This window comes from Catharus ustulatus, chromosome 6 (assembly GCF_009819885.2).
Source record: "Catharus ustulatus isolate bCatUst1 chromosome 6, bCatUst1.pri.v2, whole genome shotgun sequence".
In the NCBI taxonomy this organism is placed as follows: Eukaryota; Metazoa; Chordata; class Aves; order Passeriformes; family Turdidae; genus Catharus; species Catharus ustulatus.
Window position 1 is genome coordinate 37,216,909 of NC_046226.1, and position 19,949 is coordinate 37,236,857.

General features: G+C 37.9%; 1 protein-coding gene across 1 annotated transcript in view; it reads right to left on the minus strand.

The window, feature by feature from the left end:
- The window catches only part of STARD9 (StAR related lipid transfer domain containing 9), a 98,544-nt gene that overhangs the window by 46,891 nt on the left and 31,704 nt on the right, over positions 1-19,949 (minus strand). Inside the window, exons 4-12 of the mRNA XM_033061541.1 lie at positions 12,781-12,897; positions 10,727-10,759; positions 10,573-10,634; positions 9,984-10,096; positions 4,776-4,845; positions 2,480-2,552; positions 1,540-1,607; positions 489-586; positions 82-279 (exon numbers count right to left, since the gene is read on the minus strand). Coding sequence (XP_032917432.1) covers positions 82-279; positions 489-586; positions 1,540-1,607; positions 2,480-2,552; positions 4,776-4,845; positions 9,984-10,096; positions 10,573-10,634; positions 10,727-10,759; positions 12,781-12,897 — 832 coding nt within the window. The remainder of the gene's footprint in view (positions 1-81; positions 280-488; positions 587-1,539; positions 1,608-2,479; positions 2,553-4,775; positions 4,846-9,983; positions 10,097-10,572; positions 10,635-10,726; positions 10,760-12,780; positions 12,898-19,949) is intronic.

Consider the following 19,949-nt stretch of genomic DNA (forward strand, 5'->3'; position numbering starts at 1 on the left):
GTCTTCTCACTGCAGTAGAGGTGTATACTAAAGGTACAATGTAGTGCAAAATGTTAAACAATTAATAGAAACCAAACTCACTGGCAATCATAATGGTCTTGGAGTTGCCGCCCAGGCTGTCCTTGAGCAGCCAGGTGAGGATGGAGTCCCGGTAGGGGATGTACGCCGGGCGCCTGCCGCTGCTGCTGCCAGAGGGAGGGTTGTCCCCACGGCCGCTCTCCGCCTCGCTCGTGATGCTGGTGATGCTCTGGCAGCTGCTGAACATCTGGGAATTTTGTGCTGAGGGACAAATGGCACAGAGTTCGGAAAGGGGATATTTTTTTCCATCATGGCTACTTTATTTTCTTAGATGTCATTATGAAGACACCACACAGCTGCTCTGTTGAGCTTTTTGATGTAAATGCAAATTAACATTTACACTTCACACATGGTGAGTGAGTCATATGCTTTCATCAATACCCTTCGATATAAAGAACTAATGTGCTTACCTAAAGTGGATATGACAATTCCAAGTGTAACTAATGACTTGTTAATATTGGCACCTTCAGTAATTCTATCTTTACAGTAACTGGGATCAGCTCTTTCACTGTAGCAAGCAAGAGTGAAAAAGACAATGCAAAATAAACAAAAATGCTTAATTATCAACATACAGTCAATATGAAAACATTAAATATTTTCAAGAAAACAGAAATTATGAGCTTTGCAATTAAAAAACACATACTTCAAATATTTTATATTGCCCTCTATTTCAGAAAGTCCAAACAACCATGAGCAAAGGTTGCTGGTGCAAGATACTGTTAAAGGTCCACCAAAACATAAACTCAAGTCTGAACTGCGTAACCTAATCATAGTGGTTCTGAATTTAAAAAACTACATGTGTTTCACAGCTCCACAAGGGTAGACTGGCTCAGTACAAAAGTCTGTATATTCCCTCAATGCCACTTTCTCTGACCATACATGCATGGTAATTTATGTTCCAAGAAAACAAAAGTCCTTTTCTATAACTGTTCTATAATTCTTCATCACAACTTCCATCTTTTTGTTTTCTGTCACATCCAGCACAATTACATGTTCCTCACCAAAATGCATAGCAAAGACCAGAGACTTAGGAACTCTTGGAATATGAACGACATGGACACTGAGATATAACTATTTTCTCCTACCCATGCTAGGTAGCCACAAGGAACACATTCCTTTCTCCCCCAATCTTTTCAAGCTCATATTTAGTAATTCCAACAACAGCTACTGGAAAAGCAACTTAATAAGAATACAGAGCTGAATGGAATTACCCTAAATGAATGCAACAGCACAGTATTGGTTCTGAGGACCCAGGAATTCCCTTCCCCAGGAAAACCAATACCCAATACAGAAGAACTATTGACAAAGACAATATTAGCTTAATATTCCCTGTTACATTATAAGAAAGTCAGTTTTACTCTTAGTTCAATGAAATTTTAGAATATTAAACTTCATCTTTTAAGACAGTAATGCCAGCATCTTCAGAGAAAATTATCTCTTTGCCCTTCAGTATATTATTACCTGCCTGCAAGGTCCACTAAGTTGATCTTGCTTGCAATTTCAGAGGGAAGATTGTTCTCCAATATAGCCTGAAGGAAAAAACATCAATAAGGAAAATTATACCCCTTAATTAATTAATGAAAATAAAATTGATGTGCTCATTTGTTTGAAGCTGAGTTGTACATATGACTGTCTCACTGCCTTTGTTTGTGACCTTGACCCCCAAGTATGTTCAAAGCACCAACTCAACAGTTTTCTCACCCCACAGAGAAACCACCCTCTTATGCCAATTTCCTCTCAAAAAACCCTTTACTGCCTAGAGACTGTGAAAGGGTTGCTTGTAGACCTTGAAGAGTGATTTTTCACTAATGTATTCCAAAGGTCTTTTGTGAAACTAAGGAAAAATATCCCAAAATGTTCTGTGATTACAGGATGTTAGAAGTGTGAGATAGAAAAGGTCTATTGGATCACAGAACAACTTCCCTGCCAGGGAAGGATGTAATTCCTCCAAAGAAAGGCTGCATTGTCTCGAGGAGAGTACTGGATGCCAAATGCTAAAGAGATGAGCACATCTAAAGAGTTGGACAGATACAAAATTTTGGTGTAAACGAATGCTGTTCTTCAATTAATAATCTGAAACAAGTGTGATAAAACATAACCTTAAAAAATTCACATGTAATTTTCACAGGATCTGAGAGGGGTTATTGCATTTCAAAGGACTGATTAAAACTGAAAACATTTCTTTCAAAAGTGAGGTTTTGGCATCACTTCTGACCATAAGCTTGCACAAAGGAACAGAATGCTTCAATAAACACTCAACACATCTGCAGAATCCAAAGGAAATAAGTAACAGCTTCCACCATTACCACAAACAGCACAAAATAGTGACAAGTAAACAATGCACAACACAGTGAACAATGCTTTTGAAAGTGAAGAGGAAGTTGGGTTATTTTTAGCTAACCTGAGTGTAGTGGATGGTGAAGACAGCATGGGATCTGCTGCTGGCATTGTGAATATGTGTAGCTGCTGTGATTCTAGAAAGAAGAACAAACCATTCGATCACAAAGGGTTACTTCCCTGTGTTCAGGGAAATCAAAATCAACCAATGTAGCAGATAAATGAAAAAATGTCAAACTTGGAGAATACAGCAGGCTGCACCTCTTGGATCTGCTCCCTGAGCATTTGGCAGAGAACATGGAAGGGTGGAAACAGAGGATCAATTAGAGGTGTTTTTTTCTGCCAGCAGCACTCTGAGGAGATATCTTAAGGAAGCCTTACAGCACAGGTGTGGCATAAACAGGGAACAGAGCAGAGAAGTACAGCCAGCAACAGCATCAAACAGCTCACCCCCAATGCACAGTGTTCAAGCCTAGCATGTCATCTCCACTAGTCCCCATTTTTATCCCTTGGCCTTTCCAAAGGGTTCAAAAATCTTCATACACCACTTCTGGGGTTCCTTTACCCTGATACAGCTCTTTTACACTGCTAGAGCAGTTCAGGGAGACTAACCAGTCCACCCAAGCGAGTGCTAAATGAATGCTGCAATATGATAATTCCCTGTGGCACTTGTTTGGCTCTGGCAGGGACAGAGCAGTCAAACACCTCCGGTGCTCTGACCCAGTGCACTCTGGCAGCAGGAACTGCTCACAGAACGAGGAGCAGCAGCACTCTCCCACTGCCTCTGCAATGCAAACTTTTAGAAATTCTACTTTCTTATTGCTGTTTTAATTAGAAAAACCCAAAGAAAAAAGGATTTTGTCCAGGGCAAAAGCAAGGACACAGGTTTCTCTCCTTTGAGCTTGCCTTGAGTATCAGCTGTATGTGCAGCCTTTACCATCAGTTTTGCCAAGCCTGCCCTCAACAAAAGTAAGTAATTTTAGTAGTGCCAGAAAAGGGCTGTGGTACCATGCTTTTGTTACAAGGCCAGCTGTCAGAGCACTGCAGAGACCAGTTGCACTAGAGAGCAGAGAACTGCAGCTGTGTATAAGCTGCTGAGTGCCCAGGGCATGGGGGCAAATCCAGGGCTATCCTCCCCGTTGTTCTCTGATTCCAACACCTCCTCCAAAGTCATGTGAGTGGCCACTGCCAAAAGCTACAGGCAGCTGAGCACATCATGATTACAAGCAACCAAAGCTGAGGTAGCAGGAGAACATGAACGAGTCTCCAGATGCTGGAGGAGGAAGACAAACAATTAGGTAAAGGGCAGAAGACAGAAAACAGCTCTACAGTGGGCAGAAAATGTAAGGGCACAACACCCAAGTTTATAAGGTAAAAGAGGAAAAGATAGTGCCCCAAGATTTGGAGGAGGAAGTGTTTGTACTCCTCACTGCCAACAATACTCAAGGTAGTTACAGAGCAAGTTCACATCTGAATTACTCACAACACACATAACCCATGTATTCATCTGGAATTTTGGACTGAAATAGTCTCTTGTTACCATAAAGCTGCATCTACTAATTGCTACAAACAGAAACAGCAAAACTTAAGCCACATGTATATTATATGGAGTTCTTTTGTGGTAATACAGCTTAGTTTTTAGTTTCTTCTCAGCATCCCTGTTATTCTAAAACCTTGACTACTCTTATTATAAGCCTTAATATCAATTTTGGAACTGTGATTAGGATTTGGAGGATCCTTTCAAATAGAACTCTTTTCCATTACATTAATGGCACCTGTAAAGATATTTAAGTCCCCTTATTAAAAATTGTCTTAACTAATGAGAGCCAAAATCGTTGGCTTCACCAGTGTTCCAAATCCCACTAATAGCAAACACACAATTTGGACTAGGAACCTAAAGAAATAAAACCAAATAATTGTAAACCCAGTACTTTTAGAAAATAAATAAGTATACATTATACTTTCAGCAGTTTTAAATCACTGAATTCCAGGATGAAGTGAGTTGAAAGTTATCCAGTCTAAAGTATCATGAGCAAATGAAGGGGAAAAACAGATGTCTGTTTACAGCAAAATGTTTTCTTGGCTTGCATATTTTATCACAGACAGATGGTGGAATTTTGGGGGTAAGTCAACATGGGATCAGTTTTGAAGAAACAGCTTCGTGAGTGCTTGTAGTTCTTTCTCTGGACAATATGATGACAGGTAACATCTCATGTGTGTGTCATATGCAGGACACCAAATCCGACATCCTGTCATCACAAAGCACTGGCAACCCCGTCAGCAAAATAAACATCAATGAAATCCACACACAGTGAAAGAAGAGTTAAATACAGATGGAGATGGGTTGTTATGTAAAATACCTTTTAGCTATTCCTTCTTCTAGAAGTTTTACAACTTGCTTGTAGTCTGTAACTAAATGCTGAGTCAAACCTGCCAAAAATTCAGGAAGAGTTAAATACTTAGCTTTCTCAGGGACTTTCTTTCAGTTTATCCAACAATTTACCCAACATCAGGGGAATAAGAATGTTCTGCTGAGATGACAGTCTATTATACAAATAGTCTCTTGACTAGAATAAAACACAACTATTTCATTTTTTAAAAAAATTGAGTAAAAATCCTAGTTCATCCTTCGGATGCAGTGACATTGGTATTAAAAACCACCTCATATCATCAAAGATAAGAACTTTTCCATCTGCACAATAATGGTATTTAAAAACTAGTATAACTCTAAGTCCATAATAAATTTTCAGCTATGCCACTGCTTCTACTTGGGTAGAGATCCTATAAAAAAGATTTTGGCCATTGCCTCTGGATGGTGGCTCTGCTCACATAACTAACTGAACTAGGAACCAAAGCCTGTGAATATTTACCACTCAGTTAAACAGGCTTTAGCCTGCACTTGGGAATCTTCATGAATTTTTGTCCTCAGAGAGCTTTTTGAAGGATCTCCCCAAATAATATGAATCATTTAGCCTTTTCTTGTCTTCTCCTTTCAGTTTGTTTTCGGTTGGGTTTTATTTGTTTATTTTTAAAATTTGATTTTCTTTTTAAGGAGGAGGGAAACCCCCCAAAGAAATGAAAGGAGTCCCACATTCAGAGCCTGCTGTGCTGGAGGGGTGCTCATGACCACGTGGGGCCCAGAGGAGGGCGATGTGCTGCTGTGCTGAGGCACTGCCAGCTCCTGGCAAAACGCAAATTCCAGCACACGCAGGAAATTATCCTCAGCAGGCTCGTATTTCCCATAAATCCAGTTTAAAATGCCTCATCACCAAGGATTATTTATCATTTGTACTGCAGTGACTCCTTAAAATACACCTGAGTTTTTAGCAAATCTTTGTCATACCACAGCTAGCAGAACACACCTGTGCAGAATGTTTTATCTCACTGTTGGAACCCAGGGCAACTTCCTCTCCCTCCACAGATTTAGGTTTGGATTGTTTTGCTACAGACCACAAAAGTGTGGTGAAGGGAAAGAACGGAAAAAAACCCAACCTGATTTATTTGGATCAAATAATTTGTCTACTGTTAGAATGTAAGTCAAGATCAACATGAAATTAAACAGGACTGAAATAGGTACTTCTGATATTGTTAGAGCCTATCCTTGCATGATAACAGCTTGCATAACTATAAATGAAAGCAAAACCTAAGACAAAGAAAGGATTTTACTTTAGTCCTTTAATAATTGATACATATAAAGAAAAAAGATTTTTGGATCACCCACCCATTTTAAAAACCCCCCAACTGCAGTGTGCATGCATGAACACTTGCACACACACAAATATAGGATGATTTTCAAACAAAAGAATTTCTTCTGCTCTCTAGTGTCTCTTTGCAACACATTAATTCCAGAACTCATCACATTTTCCATTTGAGAAAGAGGCTCATTATTTTCCCAGCCGCACTGGGATCTTCAAAGCCCAGAATATGGAAACTATCATACATTGTTTTCCCAGACCCCTTTTCAGGGCCTTATTTAACTGAAGAAAAATACCATTATAAAAAGAATGCATGGAAAATTCTCACCTGCCTACATTACCCTAAGCACTGGAATTGTGAATCTAGCAGAGAGTTTAAAACAGTTAACTTTTTAATAAGGTTAATGAAATATTTTAAATGTTGCTTGAAAATAAATGATGAAGTGTTCTGACGGCTGCCAGAAAAAGAAAGGTCATTTTCAAGTCCCATAGAAAGATCAAAACCACTTGCTCATCTAGAAATCTGCCTTGGAGTAAGAAAGGATCTCCCCCAGAAATCTGTCTCAGAGTAATAAAATAGATTGCATCATTTCCTGATTTAAGAGAGGCTGATTCCTTAACAGTGCAACCATCTGTGAGGGAGAAGTTTGAAACAATTCCAACACAAAGCACTGAAACACTTTCAGCATTTTAAAGGCTACAATCCCAGCCTTTATGTGAAATAACTATGGGTTGGAAAACATTTAAAATACTTAATGTTCAGAGCTAGGACTTTCTGACTGGACTTACAAATGGAAAATGAATTGCCCAGACCATCTAAGGGTCCTTAAACTGATTCAGCTTTCTGATTTTCCCCTCTCTCTATTCTTCATCCCCAGCTAACCACAGTACTCTGGATGTCACTGACACCAAACACACAACTAAAACTAATGTACACTGAGGAGCTCCTCATAAGTGTCACCACACCTTAGAATTGCTGATTGCTTGCAAGAAGTATAATGCAATTACAGAAACTAGTCCCTAACTTGCTTGATCTATGAAAAACAATGGAGAATTTCTGAGCTTTGCTGATGTTCACCAATTTCATTTCTCCCATACAGCAAATTGCCTGGAAGTGAAACACAAACCAAGCTCTCAGTAAACTTGGTGATAATTTTGATCTCAGCTGTCCAGCTATTGGAAATATTATTATTGCACTCTGATACTGAACAGAGAGACTACATATAAAATTGCCAAAGACTACTTCAGCACGTAGAAAACTCTCATTACAGAGCTCAGCAATTTTTGATTGCAGCAATACATTAGTGCAGCTGAGAAGGGCATTTTTTACCCGGGTTGCGAACCTCTTCACAAGAGGTTTTCTTAAACTTGAACTTATCAAAATCAAGCTGCTTATACTTCAAACTTGCATTCAAGTCACTGCTGCTTATCTTGGATGTGAGCTATTGAATGCAGTAACATCCCACTTTATTAGTCTCTCTCCTCGACAGATACTAGGGCTGTCTCAAGTAAAGCAGTGTCACATTCTCAGCTGTATAAACTGCACAGGTGAATTTATTAATATATATTTGTATACACATCTAACAAAGAAACAAACTCTCATCTGTTGCCCTAAGCCACTGACTCATCAGCCTGAAATTATTTCAGTTTACATGAAACAGCATCTGATTGTACCCCACAGTGTTTTTAGCAGAGAGATTATATAATTTTTCATGCATGTGATCAGGTTTTTTTGAAAAACATGAATCACACCATTGAAAATAAAGATTTTCCCACAGGCATTAACACTATTATTTTTTGAGAGTGTCATAATATACAGTGGGAGTGAATAATCAAAAATAAATTACTAAAACTGAATTTACAACTGTGGACAAAAGTGGCAAATACTATTTAGGTTAATCTTTTGCCATTATCTTTTCCTCTTAGTTTACAAAATCTATTCAACTGGGAAATTTATTTGTGTATTTCAGAACTCTAGAATCAAATTATTCCAGTAAAAAAATCCAAGTTTAAAATCCTTATTCAAAATGGGTAAATAAAAAAAAACCACAGTAGAAACAAACAAACAACCAACCCCACACCACACCACCCCTCCCCACAACAAACCCCACAACAACAACAAAACCCGCAAAAGAATCAACGAAAGCCACAACAGAATTGAAAAAGAAGTGACAGGATCAGCCTGGAAGGTTCCAGATGAGGACAAAACAGTGACAAAAGGCAAACCAGCCCACTGGCAGAAACTATAACTTTATTCTCTTTTAAAACAAGGAAATTCCATTATATGCAGCCAAGGAATCACTGGAGATATATTGCCTGAGAAAAGAGATGGAAATTGCAAGGAAGGAAGCAGTTTAAAGACCCTTTCTTGTGTGGTGAATGAGCAGCTGCTGAAAGAAAATAATTAGTATCTGAACTCCATCAACAATGAAGTTCTCCAATAACAAGCAGGTAGAAAGAGAATCTTGGAAAGCCCTCAATGAAAAGCAGATTCATAGACATTTGGCTTTTCAAAGAATTATGTTTGCCACACTAATGTGACCATCAGTTAATCTATTATTTTCCAAGTCTCCTTAAAACAGGATGCTGATGTGCTGGGAAAGCACAGTTGAAACAACCAGAATATCTGATAGGTCCTTGTGTACAGGACCATGAAAGTTCAACACTTTGCAAGTGCTGATTTCAAATTTTGAGAGGAGGAATTGGTAACAGCCATGGTTTGTTAGATGTACAATGAGCAGTACAGCAGGTGTCCAAGGAATCAGAGCTGGGCTCCATTCAATCAGGCTCCATCCAATCACACAGTCAAGTCAACCTATTGCTGTCACATTTGCCTTAAATCTCTGGAAGGAGGATAGACATGTGGTGTGAAATAAAGAAAAACAGGGAGAAAAGTCAACCAGGGAGAGCAAGACAGATTCACTAAACAGAAGCAATGACTCTATTTAGAAGTCAGGACAAATCAGTATTTGCTCTGATGTGGATCCATAAAATTCTATGTGAAATGCATTTTGTGTACTAAGTGCATACTCCTATGTGTTATAGGTGTTACCACTCACTTGGTGGCCAGCCAAGCAGTTGCAGAGTCAGTGATACCAGAGGCTACTCTGGAATTCTGTCCACTGGATATAAGGTAAGAAAAAAGGAAATGTATGCATTTACTTTCTAAACAAACCTCCTGTTTGGAAAACACTCTTCCTTCTGATCTCCACTGTAAATCTACTTTGTATGATTTTACACTGACTTTGAGATGTGATTTTTGTCAGCTGTTGGTCAGACACATGGCAATGTAGCTGGAAAACTTTACACCAGGAGCCAATCAATTCACAAAATACCAAAGGCCAAACTGCAATTTAAAGCTGTAAGAGACCTTGAGGTGAAAGCACCAATCAAAATTGAAAATAAACTGGAAGTAGAAAAACAATCAGAGAGAAGGTGAGAACTAAAGTAAGAAAGACGACTGAAAAAGCTGACAACTGAAAATCTTGCTTATTAGGTTTTCACTTGGGGGAGATTTTCATTGTTTCTCACAGCCTGCCCTGCAATATCAAACAGTTGAATTTGTCTACTTTTTTCTTTTTAATGTATATGAAGGGACCTTAGGCTGGTCTGGAGAAGCCATTTAGAGGTAATGTCAGATTTCGTGATTATGGCTCCCATATGACCTATGGCTGGAAAGGCAGACAGTGCAGGATAACAGAGGCAACGCTCTCAGTGTGCTACAGGTGATCACACAACAAGAAAAACACTTGAGAGAAGTTAACCCTTGGAGAGCAGAGGCAATTAGGATCACTGCAGGAATGCATGCAGAGATCCATCCACCCCTGGCACGCATTCCCTTGCAGTTCTGGTGCTGACTGAAGCCCACCTCACCTTGTACATAGGGTCCTGTTTCAGGGTGCTCTCGAACTCGCAGTGTGTAAGGTTTCGTTTTGTCTGACTGCTTCAGCAGGTCTCGCACACGCTCATTGTAGATTTCAAGAAAGCTGAAAAGAAAAAGAAAAAAAGGAAAGTTAAATTCACTCAACTACAAACAAGACTAAAGGAGTAACTGTATATTTAGACAATGTAACTGACTCTTACACAGATTTTTTTGCACTAGTGGGCTCAAATCTCCAGATTTCCAAACACAATACTTTATTAGGTCCAAGGGAATGAGGAATAAGACTGGAATGTAGGATTATGGCTCAATTTTGGAGTTCAACAAAGCAAGTAAATTTTCACTGCATTCCTATTTCAGCTGTTTATACAAAAGCAAACAGACAGCATCCAAAGAACTATACTGAGATGGAAAACTAAACCCCATACTTTTCTCCTCATTCATCTGTGTTTTAACCCTCTTTCCAAAACAACTATCTTCTAAGAAAACAGAAACAACAAAGACTAGTCTTTACTTTGCACAATCACGGGAGTATGTTGTTAAAAGTTTTCATGTTATTGTCCAAAATAATGACACACTTACCTGACCTTTACCCTACACGATGCCATCTGGTCTGAGTAATCATCCTTCCTTGAAAAGAGGCCCTTCACAAATGAGAAGTGCATGTGAATTTAAAATACATTAAGAAAATCTAACTGTTTAAACAAATGCAAGTGAAGAAAAAAAAACAAACTACCTCACATATACGAGGTGTCAGCCCAATGGATGCCTTCAAACAATAAACAGAAAAAAAAATTAAACATTATATTTTCAGGCACTCATGCAACACCTATTTTGAAGCAAAAGCCAAGTTTTAAGAAAAGGATGGAATCATAGTGTAGTAATGATGGTATAGTGGATTACAATACAAACAGTCATGGAGCATAGTTCAGAACAGCATGGTTATTTATACCAAAGAGCAATGTACACAGCATTGACGAGAAGTTTAGAGGCTTGGGTTAAATCCAAAAACTGTTTGATGTAATGATACTGGACATGTCTCTGTCAGAGGCATTGCAGACTAAATGAAGCCAGGCCAACACTCAAACTAGCTTGATTGCACATGAATATTTTTGGGTTTTCCATATCCTACTTTTATTTCTTCATGCTATGGCATCACAGAGGAGCCTTGGAACAGCTTTATATTCTAGATTTATAAATTTTGTCTCTCAGAGAGAACAGGATATGAGGCTGCTAACAATACCCAGACTAGGTGATTTAAATTTTGCCAAAACAGTCTACACAGCACTGAAGTAACAGTGTGGTTTTGTGATGAACTTCCCTTATGATATGATTGCTCACACTTTAGAGACTGCAGTGCCAACAGACCCTAGGAAAGACACCAGGGCTTAGGTGGATTCTGCTTTCTGAATAGCATGAAAGAATTTTTCGAAAGGTACACTTGAAACAGTGTTAAAAGAAGAAAATCCCAGTTCATCAAGTGGACCACCATGGACAAAAATTCTGTTTATACCAAACACCGAAACACTGTTTCACAGTGAACATATTTTATTAAAGATCAGGTGAAAGAAGCATTGCATTGGAGAAAGAAATGATTTTTTAAGCAAGGAATCCCTTAGAAACACAACATCCAGAAATTTCCTTGAAAATACTGATAGTTTCAAGTTGTGGCCATTCTGAATTGCTAAGATGTTTTCAAAATAGAATAATATAAATATCCTAGTTTGCCACATATTAACCCAAATTTTAACAATTCTTCAGGCTTTTATGGCATAAGACTTGATTTCACATAAAATTAATAGAGAATCAGATAATAATGTAACTAAATTCTATTGTTGATGTCTTTTGAGAAAATAAAACTTCAAAAATCCAAAATCTTGTCAAAAGAACAAACTATGTTAGAACAGGACTCTTATCTTTGGTGTTTAAACACATTTTGCCCTTATTTCACCTTAAAAATTGAATCCCATGGATGTAGCAAATACTGGTCCACTTTTGCAAACTAGTTTGTTTTTTCTTTTTAACAGTATGTTTCACCAACAGCTAAGAATATTCTTAGATTAAAATCAAATTCCCTTCTGTTGCAGTAAAACACAGGAAATCATCAACTGTCTCCACCAATCTGAGTAGCAAGATTAAAATGCACTTTAAATGATGCCAGCTGGACAATCTTAAAATGTGACAGCTTCTGTGAATTCCATTAAAATGCATGTCAAAACTGGAAGTAAAGTGTTACTTTCCACAGGCCAATATCACAAGTAATAATAAAGCCTGTTACAAAACTATTACTGTGAATTGTATCCAGTTTTATTTGTGAAAGTAACTTAATCTCAGCATAGGTCAGAGTGCCAAAATACCACATGAATACTTAGGAATGAATACACAGGCATGAATGCTTAGTATTATCTTGGGCTATAGTTTCTAAAATCCAGAATTATTCAGGGGTATAGATTTCTTTTCATCCTCTAACTGTGATAAGATTTATATCTAGTAAGAAGAAGATTATAATAAATATTAAATAATATTATATATATAAATATATATAAAATATATAAAAATATTTATTAAAAAATAAATATTTAAACTACACCATACTTTCTAATATTTTTACCTGATACTCTATTTTTAACTTAAATGTAAAGGCTCACATTTTTTACATTTAAAAACTGAATAAAACATGTATAAGCATTCTGCTCAACAAGCACCACAACCACTACTTAAAAATAAAGCAACATTTGTGCTAGAAATCCTGCCCTCAAGCCTAAGCTTAAAATGAATGGTGTAACTCACAGGTGTTCCCATCATTGTGTAAGTTTTTCCTGAACCTGTCTGTCCATATGCAAAGAGGCAGATGTTGTATCCTCTAAATGCACCAGACAACACGGAAGTGCCAAGGTCCTGGAACACCTGGAAAGACCAAGAGAAATAAAACAGTCCATGAACAATACATCTCTCTACAAACACTCTTCATTGCTTGCAGATCTTGCTCCTTTAATAGCTCCGTGGGAACAAGGATCTTCACACATTTGTCTTTCTATTTTATCAGACTCAATGTCTGACTCAGTGCTCAGCACTCACTTGTTAGATCTTCCTTAAGATACTGGTATGCCAAGCATAGTGCTGGCAAGGAGCAGTAGTGTTTAAGTGCTTCCCTGCCTTCTATCTCTTATTTTATAGCCAGACTATGTGAATTCTTGAGGATCTTTCTTACCCCAAGTGTTTATAGTTCTCATCATAAATGTGACAGAAAGGCATGATCAAGGCTCTTTGATGCAATTACATAAATCCAGCATCTAAATTACATATTAGCAAATCAAAGTCTAACCTGCATGCAGATTTCACCCAAGCAATATTTCCATCTGACCCATCTGGTCAGTTAGTGACACCACCAGAAGCTACATGCTTTATCTTCTCTTCACACCAAACACACAGTGATATGTCTTTTTCTGCTCATTGTATTACAGAGCCAGGACCTGTTACCACCAAATCCTCGTCAGCCTCTCAGGACTCCTAAAGCTCGCTCTGGTCCTACTGTGGCTCCTAAAGTTGGGCCAACACTGCCAAACTACCCATACAGCAAGATCTGACCAGCTATTCCTTCTACCTCCCTCATGCTTTTTTTTGATCCACAGGTGACCCACATTATTCTCAGCATATCAAAGCCTTGCCCTAGACCAGCTGAAAGGACACCTAGTAAGGTTTGCCAGGAAGGGCACTGTTGATCAAAGGTTCCAGCAGGCAGGCTGCCAACCCCTCTGCACACTTTGACCTTGCAAAAGAGATGTTACAAACATTAATGGTTTTGCTGTTCACACAGGAAGCTGGTTAGTATACATAGAGAGATGCACAGGATTTCAGTGTTTCAGTGCTGTGAAATCTCATCCACTGCCAGGCCATTTGCTTCTCCAATGGACAGATAAATGTACTAAAAGCGATACAAAAATCAATAGGAAAAAAAAAGTTGTATATATCACTTTAGCTAAACTGCCCAGAAAGCAGATTGAAAACCCTCTCCTGAGACTTTAGTTTTCTGATCATATTTCAACTCAAGCTAGGACAAGATGCTAATTTCCAGCTGAAGAATCAATAACATTCCTTTTTGGCAAAATTTGACTACCCTTTTTTGTTTTTGTAAGGGTATGTGGCATTTCAGAGCATCTGCTTCACTGGGATTATCAGCTCAAAAAACTTTTCCATTCAAAGCATACAGAGAAAGCCATGAACAAAGCACAGGGATACAAATGTAATGGACAAAGGATAAAAAAAATAGAGACAAACTCTCCAGTCGCTGCTGGCCTTTGAGAAACTGAAGCAGGGCTTTGGAGAGAGCCAACACAGCCAACCTGGACTTCACAGCCAACAATCTGGAGGGGAAAAAACAAACAGGGGAATTTGGGATATTTGAGTGGGGTCAGCAGGGCTGTGTAAAATTCACCAAGGTAATAACACACCAATAGTAATTAGGAGTAGAGTCCAAGCTGATGGTCAAGGGATTCAGGGCAGGGTGCTTCTGAGCACAGGCACATTTGTTTGTGAGCAGCAAATTGGGCTATCAGGCAAGTAGAGAAGCCCTGGTTAAAAGAACTCAGGGTCCAGGGAAGGTTATTCTCATGTGAATTCTCCAGTGAACACTGAATTTCTCAGCAGAAGCACCTCTGGGATCTCTTCCCTACCTGGCTGACACATAAACTTTGCAGGAGATCTCTAAGACAGGACACTTAAGCTCAAAGGAGAAAGTTCCCCCTGTGTGAGCACCTCAATGAAATCAGTAGCTGGGAATGTGAGTATAAGGGGCAGGGGGAAAGAATCTGGTCTAAATTCAAGATGGCAAGAACAAGTTCTGAAGACTGACAGAGGACCGAAGTCAAGTGGTATAAAGAACTAAGAAATTACAGGATTAATTATCTGGAAATAAGGGGAGCAAGGCAATACTGTGCCTCTTTCAGAGTATCAACATCGAATAAATTCAGGAATTTTGCATGGCTCATTGTACCAAAAGCAGCTGGAGGATTCCATATCAATTCAGAAACCCATACTTCACATGGCAGAACCTCTTACAACAGGGATAAATGCAGCCTGGAGAAGTATCTTGAATTCTGTGGTAGTTTACTCATTAAGTGCTGTCCTTCTTTCTGAAGGTTCACAATGGATCTTTGAGAGTCAGTAACTGAGCTAAGTATAATAAAATGAAATCTTCAGAGGTGGCAAGCTTTCAGGATAGCAACACTAACCAATGCCATCTGGATATTAAAACTAGTATTTTAGAACAACAGCATTTTACTTCTTGCTCTGTTTTTGAAACTTGTATGATGCTGTTCAACTCATTTAATATTTTCATGGTTCATTTTTCCTATAGATAATGTAAGACTAATGCTATCCATTAGTATCCACTAGTGTTCATAAAACTCCTTGCAATTTTAGAACATCCATAGCAATTTAAGCCAAACCATTGGGCATGTCATCTCTCTCCAAGAGTACCTTGGACTCTCTCAAAGATGATCTCTAGCTCCACAGTCTCAGTTAAAGCTGTTACATTTACTTTGTATTACATACACATGGTTACTCAGACACTGTAATTCAAATATGTTTCAAATCAGACCTTTTTAATCAGGCCTTGATAGAAGACATACAAGCAAAACTGGATACTCTGAAAACAGAGACATAATCCTAGAATGGTGATGCACCAGAATTTCAAAAAATTATTTACTAAACTTCTATTAAAAGCCAATTTGTACTGTCTTGTTTTTGCTCGTTCTGGTAAATTACACTCTCTTTCCTTTTCTGAGGATAAATTACAATTAATTTAATTGAATATAGCCTCAATTTAATCAGAAAAGCCTATTTGTTTTGGTGTACTGCAGAAAAAGTGGAGAAGTGAAGCACAGCAATGAATTTATTACTTGATTAAAAAGGAAAGAGAGTAATTGAAATCAAAGCTTTTTCTAATATCAGAGGCATTAGTCCAAGTACCCATCAGCAGTAACAGTTGCAGATTATACAAAAAGTCCTTTCATTAATCATTCTGGGCATATGTACTAACATATTTCATGATACAATAAATTGAATCACAGACTTTGCTAATCACTAGGTGGGGGTGGCAGGGAAAAGACTTCTTCCATGTCTCACATTTGAAATGAAACTCCAAGAAGATGAGGTTTTTCAAGGAACACGAGTTGGATGTGGTTTCCTGCAGAGAACACACCATTTGGCTGAGACAGCTCTGTCCTCCCTGCATGGCTGCTCTGCATGACTGGCACTGTTCACTTTGTTCCATGCAAGAATGAGCCTTTCAACAAAGCCCTAACTGGCCTTCCCATGTCCTTTCCCTGCACTTGCCCAGCTGTATGTGGTCCATATCCCATGGTGATCTGTGAAACATTCTACAATTTGTCACTTGTCAACAGCCCTAACAGTGGAAAAAGCCATGCCCCTCTGAAAAAGTTATGAGAAGGCATTAAGACAACTGTCAAATCATCACCACTGAGTTAATCCTTTCTAAAACTGAAGACTAAAAAGACTGACTATTTCTTTTGAAATACAAATGTATTAGAGGTTAAATGAATGTGCTACTCTGCAAATAACCTCTGAAACTCTTTAAGAAATCAAAAATTATGAACTATAAACTGAAATTAGCATGGAATACAAAGTAAATCCTCATCCAAAATTTGCAGTTAGTATCAGGTCACCCTTGACAAGAAAATCAGGATCTATTACTCTATTCAAAACAAAATAAAATTTGGAAGAACAAACTGAGATATGGTTTTGGGTTTCTTCTTCAAGAATGCTTGAGAATTTTAACCTTTCCACAAAGCCCATTTTAAAAATGTTATATGAGGAATATCAACTGGAAATGCACCTTGTCTTACCAAAAGATAATGAAATTGGAGGAGTCTAGGAGATTTCGAAGGACACCACCTGTCTTAAGAAACAGTGATGACCCAGTGACACAGGATATTTCTTCTGTCTGCTGCAAGAACCTTTATAAAGTGAATTTCACAATACTAAAGTAGTAAAACTCTTCCTTTTTAGAAATTGGAAACATGTTTTGCAATTAGATTTGTGAGTAAAAAGCATAACAATATTTTCCACTACCACGAGATTTATAAGTAGTAATCTGTTCTGATTCCTTCCCATTTGGACAGCAGAATCAGAAATCTTCTCTCAGCTCTCCTTTGTTAGCTTAAAAGTCAAAATTTATAGTGGGTTTTTAGCATGTTTCTTAAATAATGAATTTTCAAGACACTGAAAAATATCTTATTTGTTAGTCTGAGATTATATCGCATTTTATCCCATTAGACCTGCATGTCTGTGTATAAGTATGCATTAGCAGACAGAAAACTAATTTTTTTTTTCTGGAATATATTTTGTTCTACTGCTAAGAAGTAAAATATGGCATGGAGCATATCCAGTTACTAACCAAAAGTGAAAGAATTTTCAGATCTCTTTTACTAACTGCAATTATTTGGGATTTTAGCTTGCATTGAAATTTTTTCTTGGATATTAAAAGTGTGAAGCCTTTTCTTTTCAATTTTTTCTTTTTTAAAAGGCCTATTTATTTTTGAAAAAAAGTTTTAGCATATTCTATTTCTCTGAACTGCCTGTGCTTATTATAAAGACTTTGTTCTTTTATATTCTTTGACTCCTTAGTTATTATCAAACCAATGGCCTGTGGATAATCCCTTGAATCTCTAACCTCTCTGCGACACACACTAAGACAGACACAAGTGTGTTGACTGTCAGTTTTTCTTTTGTTCCACCAAAAGTTTGGAGGTAATTAAAATGTCCTCTAATGTATGAGATTCAAACTAATGCTACTGACTTTGTAACACAAGGCTCAGTTAATATCAGTACCTTTCACTTTTCTTTGAATTACTATGCATTGAATAGATACACACCTAGCACAGCTGATATAACGTAAAATATGTATTTATTGTTAAGTCAAAGGGGCTCTCTTTATTCTTTGGTAGTGTCCCTCTTAGACCAATAAATGCTTTAATTCTGAAGATAATGGGGTCTTTCTATCGGAAATTAAGATTCGACAATATAAATTTCCTGAGCATTAAACTTTCCTTTCTTAATCCAAGCAGAACCTGGACTTCAAGAAGAAAGAAAAAGCAATTGTTTCAAATGACAGTAAATTGACTTTTATGTTCTGGGGTTTAATAATGTGAGAAATCGAATGTTTTTCCAAGTCACTCAAGCCAAGTCTCAGAGTCACATAAAAAAAAAAGAAAATCCAGTAAACTTCCAGGTACAGCATGTAATGCCAAGTTTGCAAATGTAAGGGATCAATATTGATAAATGAGCATTTTCTGGCACTTGGGGTTTTTTTCCCCTAAGTATTTTCTGGAAAATAAGACTTGCATTTTGTTTTGAGAACAATGAACAAGCAAGGACCAACTTTGAAGCAGAGGAAAAGGGAGGGGAAAGCAGAAGGAGGAAGCTACAACTTTAAGGAGCAACAAGTTAATACAATAGTTTATCAAGTCTTATTTGGACAGCACCTACTTTTTTTTTGCCAATGTCTGAAACGGTCAATGTGCAATAGTAACATTAGGACACTAAACCAAACTTGGAAACCTCAGAAATTTCAAGAGAGTTTATTTGGTGAAGGAAAAAAAAAAAGGAATTAAAAAAAGATTTTTGAACAAATAAAATAAATAAAATTACTACTTATTAGAGGCATAGTCCATAAGCATCAGCATCGACAACCCACCAAAAGCAATTCAGTTTTACTGCAAAACATGAAGTTAAAGTTAAGATGCTGAGATAAATTCCCACAGCTAAAAACTAGGACCAAAATCGAAAGACAATTCCATTTTCTTCCTGCACAGCCCAACATAAAAACAGTTTAATGAAAGTGGAAAAGACTCAACTGAAGCAAGACACACAGCCAAAAGCTGCGTTCGACCACAAAACCAACAAGTGACTTTATACACTTTGAAAAAACTCAGCAGCCTGATTTCCATTAAAGATTTGCCATGCAAACAAGATAAGGGAAAACTTCCTCATCAGCAGATAGAAAGCTTCAGAGTATCAAGACAAATGCAGCAGACACAGCTACAAAAAGAATTAAGTATTTAAGAGGTGCTATCATTTACTGTACAAACAATCATATTCAGCCAACAGGTCAGGGCAGCTTGAGTAGCTGCATGAAGTCCAAGAGGCTCAGTCCTGCAGTATCTGCTTGCCACAGTCTCCAGTATGAGCTACAGATATGCTGCATTTCATTTTTGGTGTGTTTTCCTTCCAGTCTTGCCTGCCTCAAGCTGTTGCTGTTTGGGTTACAACTAAATTATGTTAAAATAAATTGCTGCTACATCTCAAATGTAGCATCCACAACTCAGATTTAAGGTGAAAAAAAATATTTCATTAAATAGAGTTATACAAAACTAAGCAATTCCTGCCAAAATAATGAAAGCCTTTGCCCCATAATCCTTACAAACCCCTCAAGATTAATTTAAATAAAAAGACAGAAAGAGAATGCAAGGAAGGAATATGTAAAAACAAATCCAGGAGGTTGTTCCAATAATTCAAAGCTTTTTGTGCACGTGTTTTGTCCTAACAAATATTAAACCAATGTCAGCCGAAGGGTTGTCAGTACAAGGCCAGAGAAAGCAGAAGCAGAGGGAAGCACATTATGCTGAGCACTTGCACAGAACCCTCTGGTGTGACATTTGGATTACTTCAGCAACATTACTTCTTGGTTTGAATGGGATAAAGCGGAAGGGGGGAAGGCATCGCTTGGTTAGTTTGGGAACGCTTTTTCTCTCTTAACAAGAGGCCACAGCTTCACAACCAGGATTATTTCTTTTCCTTCTCTCTATCCTGCCTTTTCAGTTTCTTTTTCTCAGTCCAACCGGAAGCAGGGCTGTGAAAGGGACGGCTTCTCTCCAGCTCAAGGAGCTTGGCCCCTGGCAGAGGCATTTGCACCAGAACTTAAGAGACAGTTCTGTTCT